Consider the following 24178-nt stretch of genomic DNA (forward strand, 5'->3'; position numbering starts at 1 on the left):
TGCATTATGGGGTAGGCTTACACTGCAGTGATTGATGATCTGTGCCTGGCATGCCTCGGGTGATTGCACCAAGTGACAGGAGCATTGATCATCATGATTCAGTGATGGCTCTTTGTTGTGTGGCATCCACCAAAGCTGCAGCTGACACCTCTGTCCAACCATCCATGAACAGGTGCTTTTGTTTTGTGGTGAGAACAAGGAGGAGTGCATGTGGCTGGCAAAGTGATGTCCTGGCCTTGCTGCCTCTTGCAGCTGTGCCCATCTGAAGGCATGCAGGAGCGTGTGAATACCCACAGCCTGGCGTGTGGTGGTGAGTGGTTAGATGGAGTTGTCTCTGAGTTATGATAGTCTCTGAATGTACCTTGTATGGCTGTGGGGAAAAAAAAAAGTATTAGTTATTCGCTACCTGTATCACTCATTGCCTGATTGTAGTTCTGCTGCTCTTTTGAAATTATGTCACCTACCAGGGTGTATACTGAAGTGGTGTTCTCTTCTTTATGTCCTCTCTTTCCTTTTTCATGAATCAGTACAATATTGGTGCTAAGGCAGGTGTTACTTCATGACCATTTGATGAAATGGGTAGAATATTTCTAGGGAAGAGATCTTCAGGCTTTCTGCCTGCCTATTGAAGTCAGTGTTTTCCAGATGCCTGTATCGTGACTTCTTAAAGCATGTTCAAAGTCCATTTTCTGTAGCTCTTTCAAAGGCAGTAGGAGGAGCCAAAACCTGAGAGCTCAACAAAAAGCAGCTTCGTTTTGATGGAATGTGCATTTGTGGCAGGAGCTTCAGCCAACTGGATCTTTTTAAAGTGAAAGTAAATGAAAGTCTATTAGTGAGATATACCCAGAAAGAAACATGGTTTAGGTGTGATGAAATTTATTTTAAGCACTTAGGGTAATACTATGGGTACCATGAGTTGAGTTAATATATGCCTTGCAGTCAGGGAACTGTAGAACGGCTTTAAATGAAGGGCCATCAGTGCTGCTGTTAATTATTCCTTTCACACAACTCCATATAAAAAAGTGGTGAGGTTTTAATTTTGTGATTACCAGAAGGCTAATAATTCTTTGCCAAAGGCCATGATGATCTCTTAAGTATGAGATAACGTAATTGCCTTATTCCTGTGCCATAAATTGTGCTCCTTTTTAAAAATGTGGTCATCTGTCTTATGAGCAAATGATACTCTGTTACCTGAAAGGAAACGTGCTGTGAATGGTAAAAGAATGAAGCCTGAAAGACACACTTCTTTTGTTAGAATTTTTCTAGTTAATATTGTAAAGAAGGAGGTCAGAAAGGGGAGAACTGTGTATATTTGCTTAGGATATTCAGCTATGCCATTCAGCCATTCATGTCAGGGGCCAACACTTAGCCTATAAGTTATGGATCTTTACATGAGTATAGGGCACAGAAGTTAAGAGAAAGCGGCTCTAAAACCCAGCAGGCTTAGCAGAGGGATTCAGAGAAACATGTAGCCTGTGAAGCCACATACACCTCACTTTATTTCTATTAGAATGAATTGCTTGTGGTTTGTAAGACATCTTCAAGTTTTTTATGGCTGGTGATAAATCTAAATAACGAGCTTGTTATTAGTGAGCTGCGAGAAGATGTCAAATTTTACAACTGAAATATCACAGTATGGTTTGACAAGGTGGCTAGGGATGAATTAACAGTTTACCACTGTTGAAATGCATCTCCCTTCCTTCCCCTGCCTCTGCTTGTCTGCTTCTGTTGCTTGTTTTAATATGTTCACACACTTGTCTGGTCTCACTTCAACTGATTCAAATCTAACCCAATGGAAAAAAAATGAAATAAAAAATTCTGTGTCTTTCAGTTTGTTTGTTTTCTGGTTAGCAAATTCCACAAGTTCACCTTCCAATTAGATGAGTGCCAAAACCTGCCGAAGTCTGAGCAGCAGGGAGGGAGCAAGAAAGAAAGGTGGAAGTATTAAAAGGGATCAGGAATTGCCCTTTTAGCAAAGCAGGGTGCTCATTTGGTTCAGCCATTGTGTAAAACCATGCCCTAAATGGGTATTTTGTAGGCAGGAATTACCATAGTTGCACTTCTGTATATTTTCAAGAGGGGGAGGCAAGCAGAACTGTGGAGATGTGCAGAACGTGCTTTCTGTCACACAGCACCACTCCTGTCAGCTCCTGGAGGTTTCAGTTTGATTTCCCCCCCACACACACCCCGAAATTTCAAATCCAACATATGCAGCGTACATATATAAGCAGGTCTGTAAAACCCCCAAAGAGGAATTGTATCCTTAATTCTGAGAGAATCAAGATTTAAGAGTTATCTTCAGCTGTCTGACTTGTAAGTAAAGTAAACTTTCTGCTTGTTTTTCATCTATAGTCTGAGGATAATCTCTCTGAGTCATTGTGCCTATGCTTTTGTTTAATGTATGGGATGATCTTGGAAAGTCAGCAGCAATTGGTATTTAAAGTGAGTAACTCTGAGAGGTTATGCTGTAACCTTTAGTTTCTCATTTAAAGCTGCTCCGCATTTCAGTAGTAAAATTCATCTCTTGTGGAAAAATAAATGTATCTGAGCAAAAGCTTGAAATGGCTGAAGTATATTCCTGAGAGCCGAGCTCCCAGTGCAGCCCTTGCTGCCAGGAGGCAGTGACAGTCAGCTGCTGCCTGGGACTCTTGGCCACTGGAGACAAGTCTCCTTTGGAGGATGGTGGCATGAATTGAACTGCTGCTGTCATGAGCTATGATGGCAGGGTACTTGAATGTGAATACTTGTTTTCAGCTGAAGTATTTTGTTTGTGTGAAGCAGTTGAATATTTCTAGGACATTTATTTTTTTTTTCTCCGAAGAAATTTATAGTAGGAGGGGTCTCAAGCACTAGAGCTTGGGTATTGTGGGTTGGTGAGTATGCTGGTGTAACCAGAAACCAGGAATCTATAGCGTGTCTCTTCAGGCATGCTTGTACAAGTGGGCTGTTCTCTGTCTACATTTAGAGAGACTTCCACACAGTCTCGAATGAGTAGTAATCTACTATTTACGGAACATAACTCCATATAATCTGCTTTCAGAGAATAAAGTTTGTTTTGGTAGGACTTCTTGCAGAAGAAAATGCATTAATAGCTATTAGAAGTGTGATCCTTTTGGCTTCAGAAGCCAGGAGTGGCATATCTGCTGGTTCATCCAACAGTATGCATTGATGGTCAACAGTCAGAAACCTGCAATGCCCATACCTCTGCAGAGCACACACTGCCCTGGCATCTTTCTTTAGCAAAAAGTGAAAAGTACCTGTTACCTCCAATAAGGAGGTAAAATCTTTGGTAGCCGATGCAAGCTATTTTTTTAATGGCATAAAAAATGTTCAGCCTTAATATATGCATGTGTAGTTTTCTGCTGGACTTCGTGTCCAGCAGCAGTAGCTGCAAGCGCCTGTGTTGCATGCCATCTGAGAATGTATCAGAAGAGAAATGAACACGAAAACTCCCTCTGTTAGGAGAGAGGGGGAAAAAAAGGCGGAGCGGGGGGGAAGGGAAAGAAAAACTATCTGCTGCATTCCAAAATCAGCCATAATAATTGAAGTTCACATGAGATAAATTGCCAGAGTCAGAATGGACAAACATCTGGTTTATTCATCCCTAGCAATACTAACAAAAATACGATATCCTGTTAGATAAATCGCTGTTCATCCTATTTTATCTTCGTGGTTGTGCACCTTGGTATTTTTTACTTAAACAAGAACATATCAGTACTTTACAGCTAGCATGCCTTCAGCTCCAGGTTCACAGTTTACGTGCCTCTGTGACTTTGAACTCTTCTTTTCCTGAGTTTACCAGCAGACAGCTGCACCAGAACAGATATGTTTACATGTGGGGAGTAAGTGGCAGGTCACAGCTCAGAGTTTCCATTTCCTTTTACATTGTTCAGGAATCCAGGCTCACAATTCGTGTCCTGAAGCTTTGCCTCATGTGTACACGTCTGACTTGGCCCTTTATAGTACAAACGTTTTATTTTGACATTGATTTGTTGATAGAAAGGGCTAACTAGGGAGAAGCTACTTTCACTAGAAGTTGCCATCAGTTTACATGAAGTTCAATTGTGGGTGAAATATCTTGAAATTCTAAACATCATTTTCTCTAAGGCTCTTAAGCAGTATGTAAATGTGAGGCTAATGCATAACCACTTTATGCACGTATAGCATGATAGATGTATTTTTAGGCAGAGAAAAATTACATTTTGTATTAAGCGTAACAAAGAAATTTGATTAGCTGCTTAAACCATGACACTGACTATTTAAGTTATTGTCCTGCATAGGTGATAAAATATTCCCAGGTGTGCTTGGCAAGGCAGTAATTCCACGAAAAGGTTATGCTAATTAAAAACAAGAAAGCAAACCATAGGAGTGATTTGTTAATTTGCTTGAACCCTGGAGTGGAATTAGAGACTTAGGTGAAGAGTATCCTTTGTTCTGACTTTACACTGGGTGACACACTTCTCATCACTGCTATTGCCTAATTCCATATTTGTGAGCTTTTCCTTTCCCTTTTACACCTAACTTGGATATTTTGTGTACTTGCTCTGAATGAAAACTGTGGTTTATTGGTTATTTTGGTAGCTGAACTGAGTGAGATAAATGTTACATAAATGACCTGTAGAAAGGCATATAGCAATTGTGTGTTGCATTTTGCCTACTGTTATTCTGAGACAAGATTCTCAATTACCCTGATGCATTAGAATGAGCCTAGCTTTTGGTCACCCTCACATGGATCTTTTATGAGAAGAAATTATTTGAACAATAATTAGAGCATTTTGATGCAGTTTACTTCTGATATATGTGGGTATAGTAATTGCTGGATTTAACTTGTGGCTCACTACTAAAAGTAATGTAATGGTAGTGCACTGCTGGTACATGAAATTTTAATTTTTAATCTTCATTCTAATGTTCCTTAGGATACTTGGGCTATAAAATTGAAGCATAAAACCAAGCAGCAGAGTATTTGTAGAATTAAATTTTGCACTTTATATGACCACGCTGTGCACTTTCTATGACCACAGCTCCGGAGAGCTGTACTCACTGAAAATTACAGCCAGAAAAATAGTCTTTGCATATTTGTGTGGGTCATTGTCCAGTCTTGGCAGTGCAAGAAGAGGATCCGGAATGCAAAGCAAGGCCTAGGACTATAAAATCACCAATCTGGGTTGGCATATGTTGCCACGGGCTTGTGTTCTCAGGCTGGAAGTGCAAATCCCTGTGTGTGTGAGCTCACTGAAGGCAATTCATTTACCTCTTTCATTAAAACTGCTACTTATGTGGCCAGGAAATCAAAGCACGCAGTTAACATCACACCAGCGGTATCATGTGTGTTATAACCCCCCGACATGCTCGCAGGGCAGCAGCCCAGGCCGCAGAGGTTCACAGGGCTAGGAAATGGTGCTTGGCAGGGGACAGCACAAAGAGCTTTTCAGGGAGGGAAGATGAAGCTGGGCAAAGACTCTGTGTAGGCAGGTAGTAGTGGTTGCATCATAAACTTTCCCTCAGCTGAGGTCCAACAGACTGCATCTCCTTAGGTAGATGTTTGTTCCCCAAATCTTTGTCAGTTCACCTGTAATCTGTAATTGCCTTCTGTTAACAAATCATGTATGAGAAATTGTAACTGAGATAAATGAACCCATGTATTACTTTAAATTTCTGTTGTTGCATTTAAAGAGATTAGCTGTTTTATCTCATAATCTCCAAATGTAAACTAGCTTGAAACTCCCCATTTAAAGTTTGTGTTTGTTTTTCATTTAAGTTTTCCTTGGAAAGCAGGAAACAATCTGAAAGTAATTGTATTAAGTGTTTCAGCACAAAGATTTAAAAATATAATAGCTTGGCATATTACTTAATCTTCTCACTGTTCCTCTGAGGAAATAAAAGAGAGTTAACAACTTTCATCCAGGCAGCTTTTCTACTACATCCTGTTTCCTTCCGCACACTGGAGAAAGCTCAAACATTCCTCTCCCTTTCCTCCACCTCAAATGAAGAAATCCCATTCGCTGTGTTGTAGCACATGGACAATACCAGTGTTCTTTTAGGTTTTCAAGTGTCGATATAGGATTTGTGTTGTTTAGGCAAATGTGCATTTTGCCCTCTGTATCAAAAGGAAGCATTACAAAGAATAGAGGAATATGCACAGCTATCCAGATAAATGCCTCCCCTCCCCACACAGCTTTCCTGAGCTGCCTAAGCTGCCTGAAGGGTGTCGAGCATTCCCCCGAGAGCCCTGAAGTGCTGTGTGTGCTGTTGCTGTGCTTGCTGGAAGGCTGAAATCTCTGCTTTTCTCTCACTGAAAGGTAGACTCGGAATCCCCCTTTCTCTAAGGAAAACTGACCCTTGACAAGGCTTGGCATGAAAAGAATTAACTCACTGGAAACTTTGTTTGGCAATGTTAGGAGACTGCTATGTGTATACGCTGGCAATCTCTGTAAGAGACAAATTATTTTCCCACCCTCTCAAGTACTCGGTGGTTTATCTGTTGTTTATATTAAAGATTGATCATGATTATATATTCCTAGCTTAGAGTTCTCATTAATCATACTATGCCACGTAAGGGACTGGAGAAGAAGAATGGGGGTTACTGGAAAACAGACATGTGATCCCTGGCTCTGCTTTTAATATGACTTATCCTGACATTAGCTTTGCTCCTGTGAATTATTGTGTGTGTATAAACCACCATTTTATTATTTTTTTGTTTTGTTTCCATGTTTAGTATGTCTGATTTTCTTAGGGCTATTCAGAAAAATATATTATACTTATTACAATGGTTTTGGAGAATATTAATCATGACACTTGCCATGTTACTATTTCGAGAGGTCCTTGCTCCCCCCGCATGCCCACCCCCTTGTTTGGGAGCTCTTGCTTCCTCCCCCAGCCCCAGCAGCCATTTCCTCCCTCCCAGCAGAGCCACACAGACAATTGTTTCAGCCTGTGTGAAACGAAGGGGTGGAAAAGGGGCTGGTGGGGTGAGGACAAATGCACAAAGGCTGGGACTTCCTGAAGCACATCGGCTGCCAACAGAAAGATACTTTCTCCCCCAGCAGCAGAGCTGATCTGCACCTCCCCCTCCTCCTCCTCCTTGACCCTGCTGAAGGTTTCCAGCCCCCAAATGTTCAATCAGCTGTTTGTGGTCCCCTCCTAAGCATGAGAGTCAAAACTGCTGGCAAGAGGGAGAGAAAGAAAAGGGAATTTACTAGTTGTTGCAAGCTGCTTGGGGTTTTGGGAGTGCCTTACCAGCCCTGCTTGGAGTCAGGTCCAGGAGCCTCTGAAGCGAGTGATTTTCCCAGCCTCACTTATCTGGCTGAAAGTCCCTTCCCATCTTCCAGAGGCATGCATTGATCGCAGCTCTTCAGTGTGTTCTGGTGGGAAACAGTTTCATCGGCAAATTTTCAATCGAGAGGAGATTTAATCCCTTGAATTTTTGAATTGCTCTGTGCTTGTGTTTGTGTAATAAAAGTAAATTATTTGGATTTTAAAAGAGGCAAATGAAAGAATTGATATTTGGCAAATCCAAGCAAATTAGCTCTGAAGAGAATGACATCATTTAATACAGTTCATCCTCTTTTTTATTTGTAGCTTTTCTAAAAATACGTTGCCAGGCATATCCTAATTCTGCACAGATTTTTTTCCTGAATGAATGTATGACTTATTAGGTACAAAGTCCCATTATAGAATTCACTGTTTAATAGTATCTTCAAAACTGAGACGTGACTGTAAATGCTGGTTTGTGTTTATAATTAAATATCTGCTCTACAAAGGCAAGAGATGATCAGAAGTTCTGCAAACCTACAAGAATTTGGGTTCATTAATTATGATGAAAACACATATTCAGTGAAATGAAGGAAGGAGCAATAATGCCGGGAAGTCTTAGATCTGTAAGAATTTCAGATATTTAAAATAAATATAATTACGCAGAAATAGCTATTTTAGAGGACTAGATGCTTTTAAATGCCTTTACTTCCAACTGATGTGGATTGCTTGGGTTTTTTCCCCTGTGTGACTACTTTTGATAACATATTGTACATATCAAGAATGAGAGAATTTATTTCTGAGTTGGGAAGAGTTTTTTAATCAGACTCAGTAATGTAAATAGACCTCTATTTGAAAGTTCATTTGAAACTGAGTACTGGTGTATATTCAAGTGCACTGTGTGCTAAAGTAGAAATATCCCATAGAGTCTAACTGAAAGCATGTTTTATATGTGGTTTGGTTTGGTTTTGTTTTGTTTTAATGTTTAACAGTAACTGAAGCTGGCTTTGGTGCTGACATCGGGATGGAGAAATTCTTCAACATCAAATGCAGAGCCTCTGGCTTGGTTCCCAGCGTGGTTGTACTTGTTGCTACAGTGAGGGCTTTGAAGATGCATGGAGGTGGGCCAAATGTAAGTTTTTGCACCTTTCTTGGAAAATAAAATTCTTGCTAATATTTGAAATAACTAAAATATCTTGGTTTAAGAAATATTGGGAGTGGCTAATGGGGCAGTATTTAGATATCCCTCCTGAGTTACCTCTTTATGTCGATGTTACCTACAAAGTTAATGAAGGAATGGAAAGGCACAAATGAGAGAACAGGGATGAAAGAGCTCTGAATAAGTAATAAATCTTGCTGAGGGAGGGAAGCTTTTTTGCATGAAAAAAAAGTTATGATATGTATCTGTATTCTTTTCCCTGCCTTTTGAAATAGCATTTGTTAGTGCACTGAAGTAGTCGCAGGCTGGGAAAGTTGGCAGCTGAGGAGGAATGGGAAGAGCTCGGGTTGCAGTATGTGAGCGGAAGCAGGGAACATTGTTAGTGAAGATTTTGAGATTTCTTTCACTGAAATAATGGGAACTCTTTCTGTCCTTTTAATCTCCTCAAGTTAATTCCCTCGGGGATGCTAAGGTAACTGATAAAATTGTGCAACTGTTTTCCCAGTTTAGCAAAAAAGTCACTAGTGTATCATTTTTTGCTATTTAAGCCATGAAGATACTCATACTGATTACTGATTGTAGAAGTACTTATTCCTCAGTCATACAATCAGACCAGATTCTGCTAGCCACGCAGGCAGATACTTAACTCCTAGAAACACTTTTGTCTGCCCAGCAGCATGTAAGTGAGTGATGCTGCCAGGGAAACAGTCTCACTGGGTGAAAATACCAAAGCTGTTTCCACAGCCACAACATTTTTGAATGCATGGTCTCCCTTATAACTAATCACCTCTTCAAGCTAAAGCTGAGCTGTCCTTTGTCAGTCTTTCAGGTTGACAGGATTATAGAACTATCTTTTTAATCCACTTCTAATGCAAGTTTTCTTTATTTTTAATTATATTTTTCCATGCATATCAAGGCAGGTATATAGTCTTGTGTGTTATCATTCAATCTAGCAAAAATAGGACTCAAAGATGTCTTAATACCTGTCTTTCTGTCAGATTTGTGTCTTTAGAAGTATAAAGCTTTCATTTGTATAATGCGTAATAGAGGCACACAGACTACCAGATACTTTTATTGGGATGTTAACTATAAAATGGACCAAGACCAATGCTTGAGGCAAAAGTAACTGAGTCCATTGCCTGGGCTCAATGTATTTGGTCCTTGGAGACCCAGCATAGTACCCTGGTGATACTCTTTGTCTGCGTACCTTTGTGCTTTCCAGCAAAGCAAAATTACTGTCATGTGGATCATTGCCACAGGCAGTAATTACAAGACACCCAAAGATAATGTTCCTCTTCTAGTCGTCTGTTACTGTTATTCCTTCAGACAGCTGTTGGAGGTTGCTGTCTGTTGTCTTTGCATTGCTGGTGCGTTGTTAAGCATGTTGAATGTGATCCAATTACCTTCTCTATATTATTTTTTTACAACTAGTTGCTGAGTCACTATCTGTATCTTGCTACCAAAGTTACAGTAGGAAGTGTTGCTTTTCTGCATATACCAGTGTAACTTAGAATAAAACAGAAGCTGCAGTCAAGCTATGATGTTGTGTGCAATGTATGTGCTGATTGTCAGTATATTAGTAGAAAGTAAGCAAAAGTGCACTTCTGACTGTTTAGGATTATGACAAGTGCCAATCTGTGATGACTTTGATTGTTTATTATTCCAGGTAACTGCTGGTGCCCCCTTGAAGAAGGAATACACAGAAGAGGTAGGAGGAACTATTATAAAACTTCAGGAGAAGTTTGTGTTTAAAGGGACCAAATAATGTGGTCTGTGGAGAGTCAGAACTTCTTGGTCCTCTGGTTTGACAATAACATGCTCTAATGCTGACATTCAGTGAACACCTTAACAGGGATTGCCAACAAGTAAACCCATCTCACCTTCCGCAGCCACTTGGTGTTATCCTTCTTGTGTGTGCTATGTATGTGACTGCATGGTAGATTGTACTGAGGAGCTGAGCTAGCTCAAATAATAGCTTTTTTTTCCAGTAGTTTTTCCATGACCGGGCTGATCAGCTCTTCATTCCAGTCCATCATACAGGTATTCATGGCAGCACAAGAGCAGAGGGAAGCAGGAGTCAAAGACACTTGCTGAAATTAATGTTCATTAAAAAATAGGTTTAATCTGTTTGTGCTTCATGCCTGGTGTTGAATGTCACTCTTCAAAAAAAGTGGTTTCTGCAGGCTTCGTTTCTATGTCTCTTTGTGGTAGACAAATTCTAGTCTTTTGGTTTTATCAGGCTAAGGATGTGTTGTTGCAATTAAGACAAGGCCTACAAAGTGTGAGGTAAAAGAGTGAATAAGTAAATCAAATAATGTGCTTTTATCTGGGATATATAGAGAGATTGATTAGACTATGCATCTGACACATATATATGTCAAACCACACCACGCTACTGTAGTTTGTTTATAAACTTTGCGAACAGGAGACTAACAGCCCTTTCACAGTCATGACAAGCAGTCATCAGCTGCGCTGTCTTCTTCTGTCCTAGAAAAGAGCAATGCATTAATGTAAGAATTTTGGACACTGCTTAGTTACTTAAGTATGTCTGTCGCTTATTAATTGAAATAAGAATTAGTAAGATAAGTGCCAAAATATTTTTCTCTGGAAGCATTTTACTTGCCTGCAACTGTCATGATCAGCACTGTTTATGTTCAGTTTAGTTTATGGAAAATTCTTTGGCTGGAGAAGACTTGATGTGTCTTACCATTTCCATTAATTTTTATTTAATTGCACAGAACCTCCAGCTGGTAGCTGATGGCTGCTGTAATCTACAGAAACAGATTCAAATTACTCAGCTCTTTGGAGTTCCTGTTGTGGTTGCTCTAAATGTCTTCAAGTAAGTCTGTTCTTTCATTACTCTTGTGAGTAAATCCACAGTTCAAATTTCACACTTTTCTTGGTTTTGAAATTACTAATTTTTGGCATGAAGTACAGAAGATATCAGTTAAAGAAGGACAGGGAACTGCTGGAGCGAGTCCAGCACAGGGCAACATAGATAATTAAGGGAGTGGAGCATCTCCCTTATGAGGAAAGGCTGAGGGAGCTGCGTCTCTTTAGCTTGGAGGAGACTGAGGGGTGACCTTATTCATGTTTACAAATACATAAAGGGTGACGATGGAACGAGGATGGAGCCAGGCTCTTCTCGGTGACAACCAATGATAGGACAAGGGGTAACAAGTTCAAACTGGAATACAAGAGGTTCCATTTAAATTTGAGAAGAAACTTCTTCTCAGTAAGGGTGACAGAGCACTGGAACAGGCTGCCTAGGGAGGTTGTGGAGTCTCCTACTCTGGAGACATTCAAAACCCGCCTGGACACATTGCTATGTAACCTCATCTAAGTGTTCCTGCTCTGTCAGGGGGATTGGACTAGATGATCTTTTGAGGTCCCTTCCAATCCCTAACATTCTGGGATTCTGTGAAAGAATTTCCTTTTTAAGTCATGAATATAAAGACCTTTAAATCCTTAGCTTGTTCTTAAGGTTTTAAAACCTCCAAAAAATATGTACTGTTATGGAAATGTTAATCTTCCATGTTAATTAGCTCTAAAAGTTACAGAAAGTGTTCTTGAAACGTGTAAATATGCTGTATATAAATGCATTATGTATACAGCACAGTTTCTATGTAGACTTGCTTTACAAGTGATGGTACAATAAGGCTAAGAATATAATGTTATAAAAAGAGAACTGATTAAACAAAATAATGAGACAGAACTGTTTGGTTGGCAGAACTGACTCTCCTGCTGAGGTTGATTTGGTGTGTGAGATTGCAAAGCAGTCTGGAGCATTTGATGCTGTACCCTGCAACCACTGGTCAGCTGGTGGTAGAGGAGCAGTCAAATTGGCTCAAGCTGTGGAAAAGGCAGCCAATCAGAAAAACAGTTTCAAATATCTCTACAACTTGGAGGTAAGATATTTTTTTGTTTGTTTTTTAGTGAAAACATGCTGCATCAGTGTTGGAATTAAAACAAGAAGGGTGTCGCAACAAAGCTATCTAGCATACTTGAGAAGGGGCTTGTCTTTGCTTAAAATCACAAAAGCTGGAGAGAACAGTCTGACTTGTCCAAACAGAGGAGCAGGATACTTGCTGTTAATGCACAGTATTTAGTCCACTGAATGATGTTTCTGATACTTTTGTGTTTAACATAAAAGTGTGTCTGTAGATGGAGCATTCACAAATTCTTGTGGCAGACTTCTGTGCAAAGATCTCACAGTCAAGATATTTGTCCTGACAATCATCTAAAAAGAAGCATAGTTACTGTCTCACAGTCATGGGTACTGCACCGAGTTGTGGCTCCCTGAAGCATTCACTATCTGTATGTGAAGGATGCTAGAGGTAGCATGTGGGTGCTGATGCTACACATCTGCCCAGCGAGACAAGTCATCACAGAGATAAAGTCCTGCCTGTAGCAGCACCCACTTACACACCCGCAGCCTTCAGATGAACGTGAAGAGCACAGGTGGCCCAATCCTGTTCCTTCTCTCCTGCTCACTGGGATTGGAGTCTGCTAATGCAATACAACACACACACACACTGCTGCTATTTGCTTTAGATTCTCAGTCTCTCCAGTAGCAGCCCCCAGTGCCCCTGCTCTGCTCCAGTTGCTCACACCAGCACCCATGAGCCCCTGAGTTTCACGGCTCACTCCAGCTGCTGGCGCTCAGACCTCTCCTCCTGCTCTCTAGTGTTCATACGCACACATCTAGAGCAGAGAGTGCACCCCACACAGAAGGTAGTCAGAAATCAGATTTAATGAGAATAGAGGACAAACTGGTGCTCAAGCACAGAGCTCAGTCAGACAAGCTACTGAACAGCCACCTTTACACTCAACTAGCCCCTTCTTCCCCCTTTCCCTCTATTTTTTCTGCTTCTTCCTCTCCAATCCACCTTGATTACTCCCTTTCCCCATCTTCAGTCCTTCTACTAAATATTCCCTGGCAATCTTTATACATTCTCACAATCTCCTTCAAAAATTCCCTGATAAGTTTTACATAGTCCCAAAATGCTGTTCTTCCTACATCCTACATTGAGTCCCTGTGCTGCAGGGGCAGTCACCCCCTTTTGTTTGTGAAATGTTCTCATGAAAGAGTTTCCCCATTGACTCACCTTGGTGCACTTCACACCAGGGACAATGGTCTTATCCCTGCCCCCTGGTTGGTCTTATGAAACAGCCAATTCAATATGCTCTAATTTTCACTGATTAGGTTTTCCACTGATTACATTACTAAGATTCCTCCACCTATCATTGTTCCTCTGATCCTGCTTGGGCTTTGTGTTTAATTTGCTTAGCCCTTTGTCAGATAATCGGGCAAAGGATAGTATGGTCCAAGTTTCAATCATATGTCTACCAGAGGTGGTGATTCTTTTTTCCATGTCTTGGAGACTTTGTTATTGCAGTTGTCTGTAAGGTAACATCGCAGCATCATGAGCTGTCAAGAGAAGCAGCTTGCAAGGAAGGGCTTGTTGGAGCCTGAGAGCACCATGCTGGAGTACCTCTGTGCAGGCAGAACGTTTGGAGGGACCTATTGCTGACAAGGTTATACAAATGATTTCTCAGAACCTTCCTGACTATCCAAATGTGGGTGAGTTAAAATTTGGGCAGCACAATAGACTTCTCTGGCACCAAAGAAGCCCTTGTCAAATTTCAGATCCTGTGCCCCAGCTGACAGTGCTACTTAAGTTTCTTTAGAAAATGTTTGAATACTATTTTTTAACAGCAGAACCTCAGTTTCATTCTTTTAAATGGCTGAAAGTTCCTGTTTTGATTCATCTCACCAAAAAAAAAGTACAGGCTGAGGTAGATATGCCCAATTCTTGTCTTTCACTTTCCTCCCTGACATGTACGCCGTATCTCTTGCACCCATTTTATTTCTTCTGTCCACCTGCCCTGCTGTTTTCCCAAATGCCAGTAATCTGGCCAGCTCCTATTAGAGTTAACCAGTGCCTCCTCAGAATAGATGGAAATACCTTGGGAGTAGGTGCTACGGCTTCTCTTCAAGGCGTTTTGCCCAAGGAACATTTTTACAGTCAAAAAACAGGCAATGTATCTGCCTTTCTGAGCTTGTCTCTAATGACATGCTCCAGAAACTGAGTGTTTTGCATAATAAAATGGGGAAAAAAAATGTTTCAGGAATTCATGTAATAGTTTTCCCCATAGGACACTTGTAGCACATCAGCATTTGACAAGTCCCATATTTAAATTCTGATGTTACTGTATTCTATGGAGCTTACAATCTTGTGCTATGAATGAGTAGAAAGGATTGGTAGGGGTGTACTCTGCCTCTGTGAAGGAAGAAAATGAGATTGATTCCTACTTTTATGTCTTTCCCAGACACGTCTTGTTGTGCTGTGTTGCATAAGCAGAATGATCACCTTAAGCACAAAGGGAATGAATCACATCTTTACATCAACCTAATGTCCCGTAACTTAACACAAATATTGTAAGCCTCAAAAATATATTGAAGGGATTTTATAAAGACATATGAAGATTTTAAAATACTGTGAAAAAGTAAATTCAGGCCAACAAAAACAGTGAAGTGTAAAATTCAGGCTTCTGTTTCATTCTTATTGTGCAAAGGATGGGACTGACGCAGTTGGAAGTAGGCGAGTAAGACAGCGGTGCTGTCACTGGTACGGAGCGGTGGGCTCGCAGAAATGTGAAGGAAAGCCACCTCTTCAAAATGAGCCTGCCCAGATATTAATTAAGGTTCTAATAGGATTTTGATGTAGCAGTTTTGAGGACTAGTTTCTACTCTTCAAAGAGGTGACTGTGACAGAAAATTAAGCAAGAGAAGAGGTAGTAAGATGGGATTCAGACAGATGATTTCCCCTGTCATTGTGTCTGAAGGGGATGCAAGCGAAAGGACCTAGTTCCAGCCCTCATCTTTCTGGTGACTGACAGCTTTATCCAGTTACTTGAATACTATTAATTCCTGGTTGTCTCAAGTTTGCCAGCATTTGCTATGGTGTGGTCTGGTTTTGTTTTTGTTTAAAATTTCCCCTTTGGAAGGTCAAAGGGGGAAATATTCTGCATAAAACCACCACCACTTCATTCATATATCTGTCTGTCTTTATTACTCTTCCTTTTACTCCATGTCTCAATTTAGTCCTTTGATGTCTATGCATGTTATTTCCCTCAGTCTGGAAAACTTCATCAGAATTTGCTTCCAAAATTGTCTATAATTAGAACAATTTCCATCAGCACAGACTGCTGTAGCTCTAATGGGCTTATTCAATATTTTGATGTTTTGTTAGAAAACATTACTCTAGGGATTTAAAAACAAAGTCCAAAAGCCCTATATGTAAAACTGGCTTAGATCCTTTTTTACTGCTTACACCAAACTTTGCAGCAAACTATATTATTAGTATACAGTCAGGCATCTAATTAGAGGATAGTCCAGGTGAACTGGGCTCTCTTATGTTTTTTTTTTTTCCAAATTATATGAATCTCTGCAGTGCTTTATGTAATTTCCAAATGTATATTTGAAAACAAAGACTTCCTTGAAAGGTGTTTACAAATGTGTATAATGTGAGAAGAACAAGGAAGTCTTTTCTAGATCTGTCAAATCCTGTAGAAAGTTGAGGATCAGCTTATTTTTTTCTGAATCCTGAGGTATGTTTATACATTTATATTATCTTGTCCAGTGATACCCAAGCACATGCTGAATGAGCAATTTCAGACAGTGAACACAACACAGTTGTGTCAGTTCAGGACTCAGGCTCAGCTAAGTGGTCCTGTTGAGTATCAGCAAGCTGGTCTAGAAGACTGTGCTAATGTGGTTATGTTCCTTGAAGCATCTCAGTCTGTTTAAACTTCCTCAGGTGTCTCTGTGTGACACGGTGTTCTGTAGTCCCACTTTTAGATTGCTTTTCAGTTTATTTTTCTAAGCAGGCAAGCTTTTGTTTTTATCCTAGTAGCTGATGCTTGTATATCTTTTTTTTTTACTGCTTCTTGGTTCTTGCAAAGGTTTGTTTGACATTTGGTATTAGATGAGCAAATATTTTTCAGGAATTGAAATGAGAACAGAAGCAGCTTCAAGTGTATTTTGAGGGGAGTGTGAAAATAGCTGCACATATGATTTTTGTAGTACATATGTGTGCCAGTATCATTTAATGGATCAAGCACATGACCTCTGACAAGCAACACCAGCACTATTGTCACTTTAAAAGTGTAAGAAAAGGACATAAACAGCTGCGGTGCATCATGACATGCTTACAGTATTAGGAATTGTATGGGCCAAGGGGAGTTCAAGCAAAAGGATGAATTTTTATAGGATAGGCTCCAGAGTGTATAACATAGTTTAAAAGATTATTGGCAGTAGTTGTAATAAATACTACAGTACTGTGTGGGGTTAATTTGCATTTTTACCCCCACTGCACACTATCCTTTCTTATTTTACTGTTGAATTGGTTTCTAGCCAAGTATTTCTCTTCAGTTGTTTTAAAGGTCTCCTGAACTCTGTATGAAATAATCTGTGCTTTAAAAAAAAAATATATATATACATATATATATATAATATTGCTACATATGGAAAATATCAAAATATCGACTCTCTTATCACTGTTGACTTCCTTTCTGGGTTCACTTTTCTTGAAGTATGGGTCTTTAAGTTGCAGCAGAAAGCTATTACTCAAAATAAAGTTGACTGACCCATTAAAAGTAAGTTTAGATAACTAGAGGGAGGATAGGAGAGAATGGAAACATACGCATCCCTTTCCCAAATTTCTCTGGCTTCAGTGCCTGTTCTTGGCAGGGGGAGGGAAGCTGCATTCCCCACTGACGTGTGCCTGGTGAGTAACCTGCCTTCCTTCACTGCCCTGGTCTCCTCTCTTCTCCTGTGGTGAACTCTCCCTTGACTCAGAGCAGCCCTTCTCAGCCTGGGAGAGGAAGCCGAGGTCCGAATGAAGGCAGACGCTAGTTTTTTAAGAGGTGCAGTGCCCCTTCCTGCAAGGCAGCTGGAGCACAGTGGGCTGACACTCCATGAGATAAAGGAGAGGAGAAGGACAGGCATGTGGTGTGGGCAGGATCAGCATTTCTGGCTGGTTAGCGAGTTGGCATCGTCCCCTTAAAAAGACTGACATGGCAGCCTGACAGATATGATTGAAGAGTCTCAAATCACCTGATTTGTGCTGCATTGGAAAACTAAATTGAAGAGTGTGAAGTTCACAAAAGGGCGAGAGGAGAAATGTTTTTCCAGTCTTCCAAGTTTGTCAGATGACATCTATTTTTGCCAATACTCTGCCTTTAGGTAATATCATGACAAATGAAAATATTTCCAGGTTGTACTGTGGAAGTTGATGGCACAAATATTTTGGCTGAGTGCAGTGAATTGCCTGGCCAGCTTGCAGAACAATGAGAGCTTTCTCAGCTGGGGACGCCCACAGGGAATGAGGCTGAGTAGCAGCACTTCTCAGGGAGGCATTCAGACAGCTAGCAGCTTCAGCACTGGTATTTTTCTTCCCCTGATAGGAGCATAGGAATAACTTGTGCAAATCTGGAGCATCCAAGGCAACAGTTTTTGCTGTCTCTGCTGTGCTGTGGCGGTATGGTGTAGGCTGCCATTTGGCTCATTTCTTTCAGTCTTTGCTTCAGTTGTCAGAGACAATGGGTCACTCAGAGGGGTCTAAGGGTAGCATCAAAACAGAGAAAACTCTGCCAGCAGTAATTCTCTGTATGTTATCTTCTCTTCCATCCACTGCTCCAATAACAAGAATGAACCGTGAATAATGAAGGAGGGAAGAGACTGGTCAATGGAGGAGGCTACTCAGTGCATGTACTAGGAGAAGGAGAGTGGCTGTAATAGGAAGACAGAGTCAAGAAGGGCTCATGGGGCTTGGGTTTGAGGACACTGACTTCCAACAGAATGTTCTAAGGCAGAGCATTTCTCTTCATTTGTAAACTGGTCCTCTTTTCAATCCCAGTGTGATTGAAAATGTGTGCGTGTGTGTGTGTCAAGAGTATTTTCTGCTTCCTCTACTAATACCATGAAGCTGCTAAGCCATGAAAGCCATCCATCATGTGTCTGCTGCCATGTCAGCCTAAAATACCTCTGTTCTTTTCCCTAGGAGGAAAAAAATTTCTTTGTGTTTTGGTTTGGTTTGGTTTGGTTTTGGGGGGGGATTTTGTTTGTTTGTTTGATTGGTTTGGTTTGTTTGTTTGGTCAGTTGGTTGGTTTTTAATAGAGCACAGAATTCAGTCATGTGGACTGAATTCCACAGACCCCGTGGAAAGTCCTGAAGCAGTACTGGAGTAGGAATAAATAAAATTATATATGCTCCTTACTGAAACTTTTCCTAATAAACAATGGAGATGATTTGTCGTCTTGAAATGCAGGCTGTTCTGCCTATGGGGTATGCTAGTCTTTAAACTATTTCTCCCCACCCTACTGCTAGTAAGCCATCTAGCAATGAAGCCACATTAAAGAGGAATTCCACAGGGCTGTACCAGCCTCTCCTCCCACTCCCATCAAAGAGATTTCAGTGGAGTCTGGAAATTGGGTGTTCTGGGGTTGGAAGCTATCTTTCTTCCACTCCATCTCTTTTTTGTGGATGTAGACTCTTGACGACACTCCACTTTTATGTTTGTTTTCATTATTTTACTATTCTTTGCATGAAGCAATTTTCTTAGGCACAGCTGGGGTTTCAAAGTTGGGGAAATGGAAAATAAATCTCTAAGGCCACAGGCTTAGGTGTTGATTCACAAACTTGACTGCATATGCTTTTCTGCAAATTGAAAAACAAACTCTTGTCCTGTGCCAACAAAGGAAGAGGAGTGCTAAAGACTTGGGAATCCTTTTGTCAGCCACTGATCTTCTGGAACCAGAATATACAGATACTTTAATAAATGTGGTTTTATTTTATCAAGGGGAAAAGTGAGAAGTAGGAGTTCAAATGTGCAGCGTCAGCTATTGTTTTAGCACTGCACTCTGTCACCCCACACAGCACCTTCGGCCATACTCCCATCATGTGTTTTCATTTGGCAGCCTTCCCAAGAAGAGGAATGACTGATGTCTGCGTACTGTTTCACTTAGCCAACAAGCAATTCTGTATTATTGCTTTCAGTGAATGCATAACTTAAAATTAAAAAAAAAAAAAAAAGTGCCAGTCCCTTGAATTTTAAACTATTTTAAGACTTTCTGTTGAAACACAAGTGATTTAGCAACAATAAACCCAGAGGTTGGTGACTTCATCATTAAATTGGTGATTTCATAATTAAAAATAGGCAGCGAGACTAAAGTGCATGTTTAAAGAACTTGAAGGATTAAATGTCTAAGTTACAAGTGAATAGTGCTTTTGCATATCCTCTGTTTAAACACGTTTTTCAGCAGTATCTTAAGTTTTCACAGAGAATAAAGTAGCTTCAAATATATACTTTGTATAACTGTGAAGAGATCATTTCAGACAGTGCTGCACTGATGGGCATTCACTTAAGGTGTTCGGTCTAAGCTGGATAACACTGGTGCTTCTGAAAGTCGTTGTGGGTTTGCTGAGAACTTGCTGCATGAAGACCGACTACGGACTTATTGCTCTTGACTCTGGCTTTTCAGAGATGTTTTCTGTTGGACCGTGTTTTGGTGGGGAATTCGGGAAGAATGTATAAAAGCAGAAGAAAGGAAGAAGGAAAGGAACAGGCCTTGTTCTCAGCAGTCTCAGAAATTGGCTGTGGGGAGTTAAAAAGATGAGCTTCTTTCTCCAGTAGCCAAAGAGCTTAAAGTCAGGTGTTCAGATTACGATGCAAAAGATGAGAATCCCAAGCACAGTCCTGAGCTGGGTGCCTGGTAATCTGCAAGTTTCAGTTCATGTGATGCTGACTTTTGGCAACAAGACAGATTTCAAGAATCCCAGCCCAAGCCACGTGTCCCTGCCCCAAATCACTTTTTCTGCTGGTACATTTCAGTGATTTGTTTTGAACGGTCTGAGCAACTCTTTCTGCAGAGATGGCACTTCAGGCGTCTCTGCCCCTCTGCTTTATACTGGCTTTGCCTTTATGATAAACTGCATGTGAACTGATCTGGGGTAAAAAAAATTGTGGTTTTTTTCCTCCTGAGTAACATTTTAGCTTGAATCATTTATCCCGTATGTGCTGCCCTCTTGGTTGCACTGGCACATGAGTGAGTGTGAGCAGCGGAGGAAGGGAGGATGAAGGAGGGTCTGTTAAAGCTGGTCTGCTGTCTGTGGAAATCCTCATCAAGACCCACATCAAAAAGTGGTAATCCAAATTCCAGTGTTACAGCTGAAGGAAGAAGTTAAGAGTTAAAGAAATGTGAGGAAAGGCTAGCATAAATGAAACCCTATTGAAATATATTTTGGTAAAAACTTTGCTGTTGATAATATTGGAAGAAAGAAGATTGTGTAATAAACAGCACCATATTGCGAGGGGGATGACCTGCAAGTAGCAGCATGGCTGGGTGACAACACTGGTGTGATTTCATCTTGGATAATCAATTCAGTCTTGCGAATGACAGGCTTTCCTCTTTATCAGCACTGATTTCTTCCTTTAATCAGTCTCTGTGAAGTAATGAAATGTACAGCTATACAGATACTGCTTTTGTGAAAGCAGTTGGTGCACTTATGCTGGAACACTTGTTATCCTTTAGCTGAGGAGATAATCTTGTTTATGGTGTGGGCGCTTGGCAGCTTCAACAAGCACGTGTGTTTGTGCTTGCCTCAGAAGGAGCATATGGCTTTGGTAGCTTTGAACATATGAGATTTCAGAAACACACATTGTCTCTGACAGGGCTGGGGAGGTCAGTTTTTTCTCAGAGAAATACCAAAGCTACTTACCTGTCAGCAGGTATTTATACCATGTGGCCCTGTAGCATTTTCTCATGTTCGGTATAAATTTATATTAACTACCATTTTCTCAAGAAGCTAAAACCGAAACTGAAATTAATTCACTGAAGCTGCCGTATTTCTTTCAGCATTAGTACTAATACATAGCTGTGTATCTATAAAAGTGAGTTTTTGTCTAAATCCATACTGTCTGTTGTGCGTCTGTCACCTGTTCTCCACTTAAATGTACTTACTTGTGTAACACTCTCAACTTTACATAAGAGAAATGAGAAGGGGAGCAGTTTTTATTGCTGAAAAATAGCAGTTTTTATTTCCTTTTGATGCTTTCAGCATCTGCATATTTTCTAAATATCATTATCACCATAGTTGTCCAGATAGCAGAAATGCTATGGAACTAAGTATCTCTTCATAAGGATGCATGTGCACACACCATCCAGGTGGGACTTTTCACCCTTTCATTGAGAGTGTTTTTCTGGGGGCCTACAGCTGAGGATGCCACACTGTACTTTGCAAGTGGGAATGAACAGCTGGTTCAGGAATATCCTAGGCCACTGTAGAAAATTCTCAGACAAAAAACATGAGAGAGATTCAATTCCTTGTTTTTACTAAGTGTCTGGGATATGTGGCTTCTGCTGACAGATATTTGATCAAGGTTTTGTTAGAAGAGTCTGGTATCAGCTGGAGAAAAAAATCCAGCTTAAAATCCCTTAGTGATTTAGCAACTTAGAGCTATATGCCTCCATTTTTTAGCCCATTTGAATTCAGCTAAGAACTTTGCCATATGATTTAGCACTGTGAAGCATTGCTACATATGGTGGATCCCTGTGCCCATTGGTGAGAGTATTTCCATAGCAAAATGCTGAGTAATCAACGGATTGTTGAAAACCTGAAGCTAGACCTGCCCTTAAGACCAGATAAGAAGTTGGAATTATTCCTAAAAGTGCCTTGTAAACATCAAGGCTTTTGTTGTGGCATACATGTAAAAAGTGTCTCGAGCTCCTAGAGCTTCTTCTCTGATAGATACCAGTATATTCTTGTCAGCTGGAATGAATTTGTATTTCTCATGTAAAGTATGCTTCTTTGGAAAATACTTCTTTAAGTTAAATTAAAATGAAGTTTCCCAGCAGTATTACTTGATAACTGAAACACAGGAAACTTTCTTTTTTTTTTCTCGAAATGCTCTTATGCTGTGATTCAGAGTAAATAATCCATCAGAAGTCCCGCTAAATACTGGGAAACAGGTGGATCCTTAGCATGGTGTAGTGTACTCCTTTCCCTGTTCCTGAAACTTCAGGAAGGAAGGGTGTCTGAGGGTGTGCATGTGCATGGGCTGCATTAAGGTGTACAGGGCATCCAGGCCTCCCTACTGGTTTCTCTCTGAGTCATGTTTGGGACTCATCTACCTGTGTTGTGAGATTAAACAGGCTCAAACTCTCCTATGACACCATGCACATTGCCTCACTGTTTGTATGCACGTGCCTTACATGTGATGGTCTCAGGAAACCACAACTGCTTCCCCACTGGTGATTCTTCTGAGGTTACTTTTGCAAAATTTGAGGTGTGGGGAGTGACCTGAAAAGTATCTGAAATTCTGGTTAAAAACAAACATAAATCCATAGAGATACAGTTTGACTGTCCAGCTCAGACTCAGTGTTGCAAGATATCACGTGCATCCTGGGAGGAGCAGAATGCTACCGCTGTCATTAAAGCAGGCTGCTCTGATGTTAGCCAGAGCCCTGCTGTCTTGCATTTGGAAACTGCAGCTATGGTTGCTGGAAGGGAGCTGAGGGTGTAGTAAATATACTGCTGTCAAATTACTTTGAAATATTTTAACACAAATGCAGGTTCGATCTAAATGTACATCTCCATCTCAGTGAGTTGACTGAGGCCTAAGCAAAAAGCTGTTAGTTTTGATGCTGGCCTACTGAGAGTAAACCTCCTTTTGCCTTTGCTTTTGCTGTTGTTGTTAATCCTTGACTGCAAGCAAACAGCTCCCAAAAGGCAAGTTAATCGATACATTTTGCATTTCTTCCACTGTGTTCAAAACTGCTGTGGGTATGAACAAATTTCATAATCAACCTGAGAGTTTCATCTTGTGACGGCTATCCATGTCACTAAGTATTTCATTCAGCTTAATGCAGCCAGGAATTATATCCAGGATATTTGCAATGTGTTATCTCCAATACTCATTAGATTTTTTTGCACTGCTTGGATTCCTGTGAAAAGCCTGAAGTCGGGAGCATGACATCATTCCATTGAATTAAGGTGCAATAATCATATATTCAACATGTTCAGAAAGGGGTTTGTGGAACATCTTTAAAAGTCACTTCAAAATTTCATATTGGGGGAAGAGTTTATTTGAGTCTTAGTAGCTTTTAACTGCCTTACTTTTAAGCTACTTGAAAGTCTAACAAGCTTCTTTTCTTTTGATATCTGCATTACTGTAGTTCTTTATTAAAGGCAGACTACTTTCAACTTCAATTTTTCTAAAATTCAGTCATAAATAACAAAAAGGTCAGTCTGACATAAACCCTTCAACTGATGTATTGTTGTAGAAAAGCCATTACTTCCAGACAGGCATTGCAAAAATGTGATTGACTGTGGCACTTCCTATAAATGCACCAGATAGAGTTTGTTATTTGCAAACCAATTTCTGGCCTTTGTTGGAATAAAATGAAATACATCTATTTTTTGTTCTGGTGCTTTTTGTATTGCTTGAGATTACCAAGCCTTCTTCTCAAAGTGGTATCCCTTCAGATTTTGTTAAACACTTCTTCTGCATGTGTTGATAATTAAATATGCTAGAGTACAAATTTCTGGTGGGATGTTCCCTGGAGTATTGCGTGCATCTCTGGCCATCTGTGGTCAGCACCGAAGAAGCTGAACTGGTGTTATGACCGTTCTTCCATCGTCCTGTTCTTATTGGAAGAAGTAGAAGAGGTTGGCTTTTTAAAAATAGGCTAGAGAGGTCATA

At 40.4% G+C, this 24178-nt stretch overlaps 1 protein-coding gene across 3 annotated transcripts in view; it reads left to right on the forward strand.

The window, feature by feature from the left end:
* MTHFD1L (methylenetetrahydrofolate dehydrogenase (NADP+ dependent) 1 like) overlaps window positions 1-24178 on the forward strand; it is a 154560-nt gene that overhangs the window by 77745 nt on the left and 52637 nt on the right. For all 3 annotated transcript variants that reach the window (XM_082049792.1, XM_082049794.1, XM_082049793.1), the window contains 4 exons: window positions 8244-8383; window positions 10077-10118; window positions 11149-11249; window positions 12141-12318. In XM_082049792.1, the coding sequence (XP_081905918.1) occupies window positions 8244-8383; window positions 10077-10118; window positions 11149-11249; window positions 12141-12318 (461 nt within the window). The remainder of the gene's footprint in view (window positions 1-8243; window positions 8384-10076; window positions 10119-11148; window positions 11250-12140; window positions 12319-24178) is intronic.

Source organism: Streptopelia decaocto (assembly GCF_964273445.1).
Source record: "Streptopelia decaocto genome assembly, chromosome: 3".
Classification (NCBI taxonomy): domain Eukaryota; kingdom Metazoa; phylum Chordata; class Aves; order Columbiformes; family Columbidae; genus Streptopelia; species Streptopelia decaocto.